Source organism: Giraffa tippelskirchi, chromosome 2 (assembly GCF_054371585.1).
Source record: "Giraffa tippelskirchi isolate mGirTip1 chromosome 2, T2T-mGirTip1v1.2.pri, whole genome shotgun sequence".
Classification (NCBI taxonomy): domain Eukaryota; kingdom Metazoa; phylum Chordata; class Mammalia; order Artiodactyla; family Giraffidae; genus Giraffa; species Giraffa tippelskirchi.
Genome location: NC_137276.1, coordinates 164541347 through 164557265, shown reverse-complemented (window position 1 = coordinate 164557265; position 15919 = coordinate 164541347). Strand labels below are relative to the sequence as shown.

The following is a 15919-nucleotide window of genomic DNA, read 5'->3' as shown; positions in this document are numbered from 1 at the left end:
AGTGACCAATATTATAAAAATTGGAAATTTTACGTAAAATGCAGAGTCCAGTTTTAGTAAAAACTCAGAATATTTTCAAACATTCAACTATAGCTAAGATGAGACTTTCCTTCTTGGAGGAGGCATGAGCAGTCCAGTTCAGAGTTTCAGCCATTCTCCTACAACTGGCTCACTTCACTCACAGGCATTACCTGCTTGGCCTCTATAGGGACATCCAACCTCTTCTCATTTCCCTTCTTTTGCCCTTTCCTCCAACATAGTACATACCCATTACTTCTCCACATTGTCAAAAAATAGCTGGGAAAGATTGAGGGCAGGAGAAGAAGGGGAGGACAGAGGATGAGATGGTTGGATGGCATCACCGACTCAATGGACATGGGTTTGGGTGGACTCCGGGAGTTGGTGATGGACAGGGAGGCCTGGCGTGCTGCGGTTCATGGGGTCGCAAAGCGGTTCATGGGGTCGCAAAGAGTCGGACACGACTGAGCGACTGAACTGAAGCAGGTTTGATCAAATCACTTCTTGATTGATTTGCTCATTGTTCTCAGGATAAAATCCAAACTCAGAATGGCTTCATGATCCTGTCTGCCTGCTCACTCACACCATTCTGTTCCTCACCTCTTCCCAGCTCTGATTACTACTCAGAACCAGCTGTTCCCAAACCAACTTCCTCACGTCTGTGCTTCCTGTCTTCACCTTCTCTTCCCTTCTCTAGGTTAAGTCATACTCATCCTAAAAAACTGCTCTGACATCAGTCCTCCAGGAAATCTTTCCCCTAACCTTTCCCTCCTGCTCTTCCTTTGTGACACCAAAGCAACCTGAGCTCTTCTGAGTTTGTGAGTTCTTTATTAAAATTGTTGAGGACCCCAAACACCACCAACAGATGTTAAACCTGGGTAGGCTGAAGTGGGGTTAACCGTTCTTGGATTAAGACCAGCGTTATTTTCGAGTCTAGACCCTCTGAACGACTTTGTCCCCAAGGGTGAAGAGTGACAGGCGTGTTTAAGGGTCCACTCCAGTAGGAACTCTGGAGAACAGCGCAGCTTTATGTTTCAGGCCCCTACTGCCCGTGAGGTGCACTAAGGAAAGCTAGCAGCCAGGGTCTGAAGTCCGCGGCGAGCGCAGCTTCGGATTGGATAGGGCGGTGCATGCCGGTAGCGGCTGGACCTTCGAAGTGCTTGCTGGGAGTTGTAGTTCTCAGAGCCGGAAGTAGGGGTGGCAGGGATAGAAACCGCAGCTGAGGCAGCAATCAATGCTGCTGCCGTCACCCGGCCGTAGTGCATCACTCTGAGCCCACCCGCCGTGGGTTCCTCCTTGATTCCCGAAGGGCTCTGGGAACCCTGAGGGGCGAAGCGACAAGGACGCCTCTGTTAAGAGGCGACGACGCAGCCCCGGATGCGGCCAGAGGGCGCGGGAATGGAGCTTGGCGGCTGCGAGGAGGGCTTGCCGGAGGAGAGCAGGTGGGCTGGGAAAGGTCGCGCGCAGATGGATGCGCTGAAGCCGGGAGAGGCTTGGGAAGGCTCACAGAGCACGAGGAGACAGACAAGGAGGACTACTGTTGTGGGCGACTTGTTTGGGAAGAAATTCTGAAAGGAGAGACGGAGGTTAGATAGGGCGGACGAGGGAACGGGCTTAGTAAGAGAGAAAGAGAGAGGATAGGATATGTTGAGGGCGCGGGGACGGTGGAGGGCGTGCATTAGTGGGTAAAATTCAGACCCAAGGCTGCTGCTGGAGAGGAGGTGGACACTGAGAGGTGCTGTAGTGAGATTTCATAGGCCAGAGTCTATAGATAGCAGTAGGGGACAAGGTGGGTGCCCCGACTGAAACTTGCGGTGACAGCAGTTCACGCCGATATTAAGAAGGTTGAAGTAAGAATTTCTGAGAGCAAAGGTTAGGCATTGTGAGTGGCCTAGACAGAAGCTTAGGCAAAATGAGTGTGAGGAAGAAGGCGTGAAGGAGGGCCTGTGGGTGAAAGTGGGCGATTGTAAAGGCAGTGGAATGGGCGTGAGGGCTTGCTAATGAGACCAGCAATTGCTTGCGTGCCCTTTGTCAATGCTGGATCCCTGTCAGACAGTGACAGGACCTCCCTGTATTTAAACCCGTCACTCCTTACCCACATTGCAGCTGGGCGATTTCCCATTTATTTGTATGAAACTGCCATCGAGGTCATACCTTCTAGAAATTAGAAAAGCTGAATGTTGGCTTGGACTCCAGCTGTACTTCTGTGTAGGTGGTGCTTCATTAATAACTCTGGTCTTAACCTCTTAAGAATCTGGAATGGACAGGATAGAGAAGGAATGTGGCTTAAGGAAGTCCTTCTTGACTTTTAAAAACATTCAGATGTAGTTAGAGTCTCCGGAGCAGCTAGAATCCAAAGACTGGAATATTTACCTCTGAAAAAACATTAACAGGGAAAAATTAATGAGACTTTGTACATGGGTGAAGACCTGGCTCTTTTAAAGGGTGACTCCTCTTTTACGTGCACGGTTAGCCTGTGGCCTGCTGTACAAAACCTAGGATGACAGGACTTTGGGGTTACTGCATGAGACCTGTGAATGATGTGTTCAGTGAAACTGAAGAGCTTACTTCCCTTTTCCATGTTTCAGTTTCTGCTTATGTATATTTGGCTCTTTATTCTTCCTCCAGATGTCTGTGAAATGCTTCTTGTAAAGAGTCCTATATACATTCTAAACAAATTTTAGGATTATTTTTATTTTCCTCTACCAGTTCATGTGGGAGAGGCTAGGTTGGAAATTCAGATTTCCTTCCAGCTGAGTTATTTATTTATTTAATGTATTTAACAAATACTTATTTACTACATGCCAGGCATTGTTTAAGAGCCTTACAAGTGTTATTAAATCCTCATGACAACTGGGTGAGATAGGTACTATATTATCACCATTTGACAGGTGAGGGAGATAAGACATAGACAGGATAAATAATTTGCCAAGGTCATACAGTAAATCCTTGGTGGAACTGGGATTCAGGCAGGCTCTACTTCTAACATCTATGCTGTACTACCTCTCACTGTGCTAATATGCTGGGACAAAGAAATGTATAAGGTAATAAATTTTATAGCATTCTTTGCCTGTCATTAATGTTACTAAGGCTTCTCCTTTGCAGGTATCTTTTTCTATTATTCTTTCCATGCTTGCTTCTTTATCAAGGAACTTTAGTCAAAACTTAATTTCAGCAGTAGGATTATCCCTGCGAAATCACTCTTAATGTTAACATAGCCTACTCTCTGTTGGTGACTAGTTAACTCAGAATAATTTATTTAATGGGACTTTGTGGCGCCAATGACCTCTCTAGTACTGGGTAGTCAAGTGGTAAATAAAATACATGACTTGTGCCTGAGAATTGAGGCATTGTGGCTGGGTCACTGCAAACCTAACCTTTCTTTGGCCAATAAAACACCCAGTTCAGAAGATATCTTCTTAATGAGATGGCATCATTTTTTTAAATATATGAAAGATAAAATTATATTCTGAAAGCAGTTGATAGAGTGAAATGTGCATAAGCTTTGTAGCCAGGTAGAGCTGCATTTGAATTCTAGCTCTACTGCTTAACTTGACTTATCCAGCCTGAATGGGAAGAATGATGCCTTCCTGACTGATAAGTTGTGAGGATTCAGTAAAATAATGTGCAAAAAGCTCCTCAGAGAGTGCTGATATGTACTGAATGCAGAAAATGTCTACTTCCTTCCCCTCCCCAGTTTTCTTGAAATAAGATGAGTGTGTGCTCTTCCAGTTGCTGTTTGCAATGGTATCATTGCTTGTGCTTCCTCCTTCCAGGGTTTCTCTATCCAAATTGAACAAACTGGGGACTGGGGTGTTTGCCTAGATATTTTTTTAAATATTTATTTATTTGACTGCATCCCATCTTAGCTGGGGCATGTGGGATCTTTCGTTGTGATGCACAGACTCTCTAGTTGTGGCACCTGGGCTCAGTAGTTGCAGCTCACAGGCTTAGTTGCTTGGTGGCATGTGGGAATCTTAGTTCCCCAACCAGGGACAGAACTCAAGTCCCTTGCATTGCAAGGCGAATTCTTAACTGCTGGACCACCAGGGAATTCACTTGGCCCAGCTTTTAACTTCATCCTTGGAGTGGAATGTCATAGATTCCCCTACTGCTTTCCATCTAGCTAGTCATCACTAGAAAAATGCTCTAATACTTAGGGATGATACTTTCCTAGACTTTCCTAAATACCAATTGTTTGGAGGTTGTCTGGTGAAACTACTGAACCGTTATAGGAATGGTTCTTCTAGCATTGTTGTGTTACCCTCAGCTGCCTTGGACTATGCCATCTCCTTCTGAGCTTGGAATGCAACTACTTACAAAGTTTTCTTGGTTTAGTGATTCAGATAGAGTCAGAATTCAAGTATTAAGATACTTTTTAGTATCTCCAAACTGAGCTCATTTCATTGACCAAAACCTGTTCCTCCTCTGTCCTCTGTCTCAGTTGATAGGGTTTTCCATTCAGTCAGCCAAGCCGGAAACCTAAGTGAAATTTGATACTTCCCTCTCCTTCATTTGCCATATCCAAGTAGTCCCTAGGTCCAGTGAGTTCTGTTTCTGATTTTTTTCCTGAAGCTTTTTTCCCCTCCATTTCCAAATATTTTGGCTTATATTGTTTTAGGAATTGCCAAATGTAGGTACTTAAACAAAAATTTGTCCTTGTCTGTGTGCTGTTTTTTCTGATGTGTTGGCTTTGTTCTCAGCAGTTTTTTCTGCAGGATAATCCTTGGCAACTTCAAGTTTAACAATCCATCCAAAAAGAAGGAAAAGAGCAATGCCAATAGGTATAGCAAAAGTGAAAATTTTTGGACTGACTTATGTTACTGTTTTTTTTTTTTTTTTTTATGTTACTGTTCTTATAATCAGGGTATGAAATATGTTGCTCCATCAGGCCTAAGTTATATGCCCAACCTTGGATCCTGGTATAGGGTGATCCTTTCGTGATACTTCATGGACCGGGTCAAGTGCCAGAGGGGTAATTTCCCTGTGAAAAATCAATATTCTGATACCAAAAGAAAGGGGCATGAATTCTGGGCAGATGTAAACAAAATAAGGGCTTTATTATATTTCTCATTGTGGATTCTCCCAGTAGCCTCCTGACTAAGCTCCCAATCTGAACCCAGTCCCTCAATTCCAGAGGGCCTCCACATTGCTACCAACATAATTTTTCCAGAAGCAAAGTTACTACAGTATTTTGCTCAGAAATGTTAAGTGATTTCTCACTGAAAATAGAAAGTCAAAACTTTTCCTGGTATTCAATATGAAGTTTCCAGTTACAAAACTATGATATTCACTCACTCTTACATCTCCTTCCTCACCATTCTGATTCCTGCTCCTCTACATTCCCTGCATTACCTCCTCCTTTGCCTGGAGAGCTCTTAGTCGTCCTTTAAATAATGCTCCTTTAAAAGGCATCGTTGACCTGACCTTTTCTGTCTCTCTTATTACAGCAGGTCTCACTGTATAGCATTTTTTTTTAAATGAGTGCCCGTTTCCCCCATTGCACTCTGAATACCCTGAGAGCTGAGGACTCTCCTTCTTTAACCAGCATAAGACTAGTGCCTATCACAGTGCCTGGCATGTAATTGGTATTCATTGAATATTTGCACAAGGAATGAAAACAGTAAGAATTCAGTCACGCTTCTTATGGTCGGGCAGGTGTTATTGGTACTGTTGCTATTGAAAGGGCCTCTTTTTTCCCCTTCCTCTTTATTCATTTTTCACGTTTTCACGTTAATTTTCATTTTCTATTTCTTCCCTTTCTTTCCATTTTTCCTTTGACCATGCTCTGAAAGTTTATAAAGCACTGATGGTAAAGCAAGTGGATCACATAATTTGGGGGCAATCCATACTGCTAGTCCAATTATTTATACACACCTCTGCCCCACAGAAACATAACTCTGAAGCTTTGGGGGAAAATTCTGTTGTCAGAACCCAGGAGCAGGAGTTGTATCAGTTGACAGCAGGGACCATAAGCTGAAGCTTTTCTCAGTATCTACCATCCCCACAGCTGTTTCTGCTTTTTATAGCTACTTTATCACTTATTTCATAAATGGAATTTTTATCTGTTTTTTATTTTGTTTTGTAATCTTTCCTCCATAAACAACCTACCTTGGTGTTTATAGACCTGCTCTGTCCAACATGATAGCCACTGAGGTGATTTATGTCTAAATTAGTTAAAATTAAATAAAATTTAAAAATTTTGGATTTTTAGTCACACCGCACAGACTTCAAGCGCTTCATGGCCACAGTGGCTAGTGGCTGCCATACTGGATAGCATAGATACAGAACATTTACAGCATCACAGAAAGTTCAATTGAACAATGCTGCTGTGGATTTAAATCTGCATTTTTTCAGGAATGAACTACAGCATGCTTACATGGTTTTAGTTCCTCTGGATCAGGCTCACTTGTAGTATAACCTACAGTTGATTAGGAGGAGAGAAAATTTTTACCATAAGATACTTTTGAGAAGAAAGCAGTAAGAGTCATGATGCCATTCCTCTTCACCACCTTCACCTCTTCAATCACTTCAAGATTATGATTTTATTTCTGCCTCCTAACCCCCTAGAGAGTCCTTTGAGAGTTTTAAATTTTCCGAGGGTTCCCCCCCGGGTTTGTTCTACTTTTGTTATTTGTTCAATGTTTTATTGTTTTCTAGTCAAAGAATATATTTATACTCCTTCTACTTTTGAGAATCTGTTGACTTTTTGTGTGTGTGCCTTAGTACAAGGCCAGTTTCTGTGACTGTTCTGTATGTCCTTTAAAAAAGTGTTCCTCAGGATGTAGTTTTCTATATGTAATAGAACAACTTCATTAATCATAGACTATTCAGCTCTTCTAATCACTTTTTTACTTTTAGTTTTCATGATCTCCCATTACCATTGTTTTTTCTTTTCTATTTCCATTTTTCTTTTTCTTTTCTGCAGTTGTTTTGTGTGTGTGTTGTTTTGCTTCATATGTTTTGAGGCCATGTTATTAGATACATAAGAACTAACGAGAGCCGTATCTTTGTTATTCCTTCTTTCTCTTTTTAAATAGTCTTGCCTTGAATACAACCTAGATATTAATATAGTTTCCTCCTACTTTTTTGTTTGATTGGCTGTTTTATTTTAACTAGTTGAGTTTATTCCATTGACACTTATTTTTATCTCATCTCGAGTCTTAATTCTGTCATTTTTTTAAAACTGAGTTTTAAAATGTTCTCCTGCTGTTTTCTTTCCTTAGCAATTTTTGAAACAGTTTAGTTTTAGTTCTCATGCTCGTGCTCAGCCGTGTTTACTCTTTGCAGCCCCATGAACTGTAGCCCACCAGGCTCCTCTGCCCATGGCATTTTCCAGGCAAGAATACTGGAGTAGAGTGCCATTTCCTACCCCAGGGGATCTTCCTGATCCAGGGGTCAAGAGAGACAAAAGATCTTTCGAGCTGGCAGGTGGATTCCTTACCACTAATGCCACCTTGGAAGCACGAGTTTTAGTTCTAATGATGGTTATCTTTTACTTTAAAACTCCCTAAAACTGAGGTGACTGAGGCAATATCTTAACTCCTTTGCCTTTGCTATTGGAGTGCTGGTGTATGCACTGGTATATCTTACTTGTAAAGCACTCTTCTACTCAGACAACCTAAGATGTAACTGTAAGGTAATGAGTTTGGCTTTCTTATGTGACTCACAAAATGAACTCTGTTGTCTTTCATTTTATTCAGTAAGCAGATTTGAGTCTCTGTTGTATACAAGATCATCCAATATTGAGGAAGTCTTTCTGGCTATCCTGCTTCAGTGAGAGCACCATGAACATAAACAGGGCTTTGAAATCTGTGCTAAGAAGAGATTTGGCCCTGGTTTAAGTGCAGTTAAGATATTCTTTGGACATTGAGCACTGTAACTAGTCCTAATTATGTCACAAACTGTCCAATCCCAGAATTTTCTCTGAGGCAGAATGGATAAGAAAGCTTTATACTAGGTACCCCTTCTGATTTAAAAAATTGGGTTTATTAGATTTATGCTAAGATGGCTTATCGTGGCAAATGGAAGAACAATGGAAACAGTGAGAGACTTTATTTTAGGGGGCTCCAAAATCACTGCAGATGGTGACTGCAGTCATGAAATTAAAAGATGCTTGCTCCTTGGAAGAAAAGCTATGACAAACCTAGACATCATATTAAAAAGCAGGGACATTACCTTGCCAACAAAAGTCCATCTAGTCAAAGCTATGGTTTTTTCCAGTAGTCACGTATGGATGTGAGAGTTGGACCAAAAAGAAAGCTGAGCACCAAAGAATTGATACTTTTGAACTGTGGTGTTAGAGGACTCTTGAGAGTCCCTTGGACTGCGAGGAGATACAACCAGTCAATCCTAAAGGAAATCAGTCCTGAATATTCATTGGAAGGACTGATACTAAAGCTGAAACTCCAATACTTTGGTCACCTAATGTGAAGAACTGACTCATTTGAAAAGACCCTGATTCTGGGAAAGATTGAAGGCAGGAGGAGAAGGAGACAACAGAGGATGAGATGGTTGGATGGCATCACCGACTCAATGGACATGAGTTTGAGCAAACTCCAGGAGATAGTGAAGGACAGGGAAGCCTGGCATGCTTCAGTCCATGGGGGTTGCAAAAAGTTGGACACCACTTAGCAGCTGAACATTAACATTAGATTTATGCAGTGGAAGTTCAAAGGAAAAGGAAAGTAATACTACTATTATCTACTCGATGGTGGTACTTTCTGTAGATTATCCTTTATTAATCAGCTGTTCTATCTGTTTTGCAGATAAGGGAACTGAAACTTAAGGAGTTTAGTGGTTTGCACAGCTGGTTTGTGCAGAACTAGGATTCACATTCAGGCTGGCCTGACCATGAAGCTTACTCTCTTTCCACTGAATGACATTTTCTCTCTGCGTATTAAAATATAAGATAGAAAAGAAATAGAAAAAACATGGTCCTTTTCCTTAAGGAAATCAACCATATACAAGTAAATAACTTTTTTAAGAATTAATATTAGGAGGAATGATATGGTGACAACATATATTGTGGAGTTTCTAACAAAAAATTTGTAACAGGTCAGATTATTTAGAACTTCTTGGGAAAAGATTGAACTAGAGCTAAACCTTAATCCCTGATTGGGACACGAAGAGAATCATTCCAACTGGAAAGGTCTCCATGAATAAAGTAATGGGAGTAGGCATGAGGTTAGCATGTTTGCAATAGAGTGTGGTAGAGACTGTCTTCAAATTGAGAAGTACTGAGCAGGATGGAGAATTTTTGAACTAAGGAGTTTGCATATCATTGGTGGTTAGATTTTTGACATAAGGGATTTTCCTTCCTTTTGTTAAATCTACTCATTGTTAAAATTAAAGAAATTTGATGCTATTAAAATGTAGTATGATTAGTAAAGCATTTGTTGAGTAGGTATGAAGTTACACAGCTTGCCTTCTAGACATTAGGATTCCTAGACACTGAGGTTCCCTCCTAGACTTTGAGATTCTGCTATCAGCCACTAAAGGGATGGGGCTGCCAGTGGTTAGTTTCTCCTAAGTGCCTTAGAGCTGAGAGCTGTATAATAAAGTCAAGTGTGTTTTTTCTATAAGCGTATTATTTATTTAAAAAGCATCATATAAATATTTACATACTCTACAAGTTAAATACTATGTAATTAAAAACAGAAAATATAGAGCCAGATAAGAAGAAAGTTAAATGCAAATTAAACATTGTAGTTTCTTGCTACCTCAGTGTTATGATACTTATTTCCCTAATTATGTTTTTGCCTACTTTAAGAATGAATCCATTACTTCTTTCCAGGAAATGCTTTCTGGCATTAAAAGTCCTAGGTGCTTGCCTGACCACAGTCTGTCAGCATAAGATACCTTTGATACTTGAGTATTTAAAAAATCCTTTATGGTACTTTCCAGCTTCTTGTTTGCAAACTTGGTTTATATTATTGACCTTTCATTAATTTGTAGCCTGATGGAAGGCGGAAATAGCTCCTCTCTTCTCTACATTCCCCTTATGTAACCAAAAGTAAACACTATTAACATATCACTATTTCTCTTAAGTATATATATGTTGAGGTCATAAATATAATTTTATGTTCTGCTTTTTATACTTTTACATACTTTCATTAGCTTTGGAAACTCTTCCTAATAAAATGTTTACTGGTTTCATGATGTTCCACACATGGGTGTCACATACCTCTCCTCGCATTTCAGGGATTAGATCGTTTTTATCTGACTTGGGACAGCCTGACCTTCAACTCTGGTCTCAGGTAGACCATCAGTTCAGTTCAGTCTCTCAGTCGTGTCCAACTCTTTGCGACCCCATGAATCACAGCACGCCAGGCCTCCCTGTCCATCACCAACTCCCGGAGTTTACCCAAACCCATGTCCATCGAGTCGGTGATGCCATCCAACCATCTCACATAGACCATACCACATTCCAATGCAGATGACTGGCATTCTGTAGGTGGCATATGCTAATAAGTTGAAGCTGTTTCTTTTTACCACTAAAAAGAACACTGAGTGTAGAAGATATACCAATATATATTTCTTGCATTAAATCACATTTTATAGTTGCACAGTACTCACTATTTACTATTGATTTCACTTATTTTTAGTGATTAGTTTTATATTGGTTATAGGATATAACACTTCTTAAAAAAATAGCATTTACTTATAACTTCACTGTTTTAACCTGAGTGTCACTTTTAATTGTGATTTGGCATGCTTAAGATTAAGTTGGCATTTAGGGAAACTGTTTTTCTTGGGTATCCTTATTTGAATTGCTTAAGTAATTCCTGTTCCTTTCAAAGAATGTCATCAAAATCCTCTGAAAAGAAAATAGAACTTTATTCTGCAATTGGCTTTGCTGTTTGTTGATAAAAATAATTCAAGTAGAGATGGATTATACTGTCCCTTGCCACTTGGGCCTAGTTCTTCCTTGACATAGGGTGAGATGCTTAGAAACACTTGCTTTTAATTTATGGTGATTAAAGAAGAGCACTCTGTGGGACTTTCCTGTGGTCCAGTGGTTAAGAATTCGCCTTGCAATGCAGGAGACTCAGGGAACTAAGATCCCTCATGCCTTGGGGCAACTAAGCCCTGCACACTACAACTAAGACCCGATGCAGCCGAATAAATGAATAAATGTTAAAAAAAAAAAAAAAGAAGAAGAAGAGCACTCTGTATACTTTCAGAAGTGGCTCTACAAAGGACTGCTTTGAGCCTAATCTAGTCGTTGCCTATGCCTAGATGAGGTTACATGTGAATGCAGGATACCATTCAAATAATTATTACCAAACAGGTTTAGCTTAGGAAAGACTGACCTCAGTTGCTAACAATCTGGATAGACGATGACAGTTGCTAACAATCTGGATAGACGATGACAGTTGCTAACAATCTGGATAGACGATGAGGAGGAATATTTTACTTCCCATGGTGATCTGTTGACATCTAAAATTCAAATATGAATGGATTAATCCAGCCACTATGTATGGGCTTCAGTTGAACTTAGTATTTTAACTCTCTGAAAATGAAAACAGTATCATTAGGAAAAAGGATCCTAAAAAAGGCAAAGACACTAAAGAGACTGATTATGTAAATAAAAAAAATTTTTTAAGTTTACTTTTACCTCTACATGAGCATGTACCAAATATAGATGATTTGGTACATCTTAGAGTAAGAGCCACATTCTTCTGTAGCTTTGGTATCTCAGGAACACTTCATGTTTGGGAAGAAAAGTTCTTTAGTTCATCCAGAAGTTGTTAATAAATCTGAATGCTCAAGGTTTCTGGAGTTTCAGTGCTCTTTGTAAAATTTTGGGATCAAAGCCCTAGGATTTAGGGTACTTAGTGTCTACATGCAGGATTTATGATGATGTTCTTTGATGGTTAAACTAGTAAGATCAATACAGAATGAATCAGAACACAGATACGCAGAGTCACTTGAGGAACCAGACTGGCTCGCAGGCCTGCACAACTTGATTGTAACCTATTGGAATTGTGTCAGTCAGAACAGGCCAGATTAACCCGGAGGAAGCATAGGAGATGGAGAATCACTGAAGCAAAAGTTGCCAGTCAGTTGGCCTCTATGATGGCAGTTTCTTACAGTACAACAATAAATGGCCTTTTAAGGACCACCTCAGTCCTGTGTGTATCTTGGTTACCTTGAAATATCTTTCAGGACTGGTTTAGAAATAGAACAGGGGAATGGCCAACAGGTACATGAGAAAGTGCTCCACAAGACCAGTCATGAGGGAAATGCAAATCAAAACCAGAGTGTCATCTCACACCTGTTAGAAGGGCTAGCATTAAAGTCAAGAGACAAGTGTTAGTGAGGATGTGGAGAAAAAGGGACCCTAGGGCTTTGTTGGTGGGGTTGTAGACTGGGGCAACCACTTTGAAAAACAGTGTGGAGATCCTTCAGGATATTAAAGATAGAATTGGCATATGATCCAACAATTCTCCTTCTGAGTATATATATCCCAAGAAAACAAAAGCACTGTTTCTTAAAAATATCTGCATCCCCATTTTCATTGCAGTAGTATTTAAAATAGCCAAGACATGGAAACAACCTAAGTGTCCACTGACAGATGAATGGATAAAGAAAATGCCACACACACACATAAACACACACGAGAATATTATTCAGCCATAAAGAAGGAAATCTAGAGATTTTTAACAGCATGAGTGGTGGGCATTATGCTAAGTGAAATAAATCAGACAGAGAATGGCAAATAAGTATTATCTCACTTATATGTGAAATCCCCTAAACCCAAAACTCATAGAAATGGAGAACAGATTGATTACCAGAGGCAGGGGATGAGGGGGTGGGGGAAATGGGTGAAATGGTCCAAAGGGACAAAGTTATAAGTCAGTTTTAGGGGCATAATATACAGCATGGTGACTATAGTTAACAGTTCTGTGTTGTGGTAATATATTTGAAAGTTGCTAAGAGAGTCGATTGTAAAAGTTGTCATCACAAGGAATGAAATTTATAACTGTGAGGCGATAGATGTTCACTAAACTTATTGTGGTAATCATTTCACAGTATATACATATATCAAATCATTATGTTGTATGCCTTAAACTTATATAATGTTATATGTCAGTTATATCTTAATAAAACTTGGTGGGGGGAGAAATAGAACAGGGGAGCCTGGTGACTCAAATGTTTAACGACATAAGGTTAAAAAAACCTGGTGTCTCCCCATCTGAATAAATTCTTGATCTCAAGGGCTCTCAGAGAAGACAATGGCAACCCACTCCAGTACTCTTGCCTAGAAAATCCCATGGATGGAGGAACCTGGTGGGCTGCAGTCCATGGGGTCGCTAAGAGTCGGACACGACTGAGTGACTTCACTTTCACTTTTCACTTTCATGCATTGGAGAAGGAAATGATAACCCACTCCAGTACTCTTGCCTGGAAAATCCCATGGACGGAGGAGCCTGGTGGGCTGCCATCTGTGGGGTCACACAGAGTCAGATACGACTGAAGCGACTTAGCAGCAGGAGCAGCAACAAGGGCTCTAGAGTGGAAGATCAGAGTGAGATCCATCTGGCTTTTCCTTTTTAAATAATACTCCTGTACCAAACCTAGCTTCATTCATTTTATTTTATTTGTCTGCCATTACTCTATTCATCCACTTTTCAAAAATGGCTTAGAAAGTGTACAAAATGTATGAGAGGTTAGTTTTGAGCACTGATCGAGTTGGAAAGGATTCCAATTCAGAACCCTCCTACCCTTGCAGCTATTTAAATGATACTAAAATGGTTATGGTAAAAGTCCCTTGAAGAAATTATAACCATCCCCAGGACTGTCCTTGAAGAGGAAAGAGTAGTGTACTAACAAGATATGAAAGAGCTAGGTAAAGTGTACAGGATAGCAGTTGGGGGCCCAAGAGGTGGAGTTTGATACCTCATCTCCTCATGTTTTCCTTATCCATTTGATTCTGTGCATCCAATTCTTTTTATTCAATTGCAGCTGGTTTTGAATTTTTATTGAGTGGGAAGCTGTATTGAGAAAATGCTGGGAATTTGGGAGGAACCTTGAATATCATCTAGAGCAGCAATTTTTAGACTTTTCCACTAAAGTATTTCAGATGGTCCAGGAGGATAAGCCAATAGTTGATTGACTTGGGGACGTGTCCTAAGTGGCTTAGTGCGAGCTTAGGACATTTTTGTCTCAATTTTAGCTTAAAAAATCATTGGAGAAAATCATGGGCAATTTTTATTCTTATCTATAATATTTGTGTATAAATATATATACTTAATACTGGAAATACAGTTAATAAAAAGTTGTTTTTTGAATTTTTTGTTCAGCCAAAGATTTCTGGTTTTCAGAAAATGCCCTTCATCTCTTTATACAGTGCTCACATAATGTCATTGCCCAGAAATGGATCTTTACCAACTGAGCCACTGGGGAAGCCCAGAAATGGATCTTAATGGCTCACAAGCCAAGAAACACAGGGTTATGGGCTACTTGTATGAGGATAAAATGATAGTAGATGAAGATCACCTTACAAAGCACAATATGCTATGTAAATATGAGGTCTTTTTTTTTTTTTTAAATCTTAGTGTTCTTTACAGCTTCAGTCCTCTCAGAATTGGGTCTTACACCCAAGTAAAAAATTAATAGGGGAGAGAATGTTAGGATGTGGGACAGGAGGCTTCTTGTCTTAGACCTTCTTTTACATGGTATGATCAAATACAACAAAGAAACTAACCTTTGGTATAATTGATGGCTTGCAGGAGGGAGCATTGGCAGTTGCTGGGTAATTTGAAGACTACTGTGGAGGGTTTAGTGTCAGCCAACAGCCCCAATGTCTGGTCCAAGTATGGTGGCCTGGAGCGGCTTTGCAGAGACATGCAGAGCATCCTCTATCATGGGCTCATCCATGACCAGGTATGTATACTGCTTCTTTTCTTTTTTTGCCAGATTGGCCAGATCACTTGCTGGAAAGAAACATTTGCATTAAGTTGTTGGCAGAGAGAAGATGAAGGCAACTACGTGTGTGAGCCCTTGAGAGCAGGACTGTGATATGATGATAATGAGGAGGAGAAGGACAATGTAGTGATGAATCATTAAGGTTTTTCTCTTAAGAGTATCCTAGGATATATCTGAGAAATATTTACAGGATATTGTCATTTTTAGACTATCTTTTGAACATCATTTTGTAGATAACTGGTTTATGCTTATGAATGATAGTTTTTAGTTATAGCTTAACGTTTTTTCTATATAAACTTTGTTGATGTTGAGCTTCTTTTCCTTATATCCTCAAACACTCTAATAAGCTTTGAGTATTAAAAATGAGAGAAATCTCAGTGGTTTCTGCTTCAATTCTCAATAGCAGTTACTCTATTTGCAGTGTTTTAAATAAGATTTGGTTCTGGGTAGAATTGTCAAGTGGGTCATTGGATCTGATCCACTTTTTAAAAATCAAACCTCACATATATGGGCATAATTTGTGTTCCTAAACACTCATGCTCTTCCCTAGTCAGGGCCTAGTCTTCTTTCCTGAAACCTTTTTCTGAGCCCGGCTTGTCTTTCTATTTTAATCAGAGTTTATTCTCAACTAGCAGTCATGCTGAGAAAAAAATGAATTGGTATTAAGGTATTCATAGTTGATAAGATTTAATGTGCTACCCTCCCTTCCAAAATAGTGTGTATTACCGCTAAACAGACTCTTTAAACCAGTTTTCTTGTTGAGTTTTTTCAGAATTCACTGGAAAAGTTGGCTTAGGTTAGATTCTCTTTATTCAGAATAAGTTCTGAAAGTGAGACCCTCTTTCTAAAGAATTTTGAAGCTCTGAGGACAATTTTTATCCTTTAAAGAGCTGAATTTTTCTCAATGGTCATCATTATTAAAACCTCACTCAAGGAGTTTGGATGTGACATGTATAGTAGACTGACA

The 15919-nt window shown here is 39.9% G+C and overlaps 1 protein-coding gene across 5 annotated transcripts in view; it reads left to right on the top strand.

Moving 5' to 3' along the window:
- The first annotated feature begins 1211 nt into the window (after positions 1–1211).
- Positions 1212–15919, top strand: part of RUBCN (rubicon autophagy regulator) — a 51027-nt gene continuing 36319 nt past the window's right edge. For all 5 annotated transcript variants that reach the window (XM_081571618.1, XM_081571616.1, XM_081571617.1 and 2 more), the window contains exons 1-2: positions 1212–1460; positions 14757–14910. In XM_081571618.1, coding sequence (XP_081427744.1) covers positions 1396–1460; positions 14757–14910 — 219 coding nt within the window. In that variant the 5' untranslated portion in view covers positions 1212–1395. The remainder of the gene's footprint in view (positions 1461–14756; positions 14911–15919) is intronic.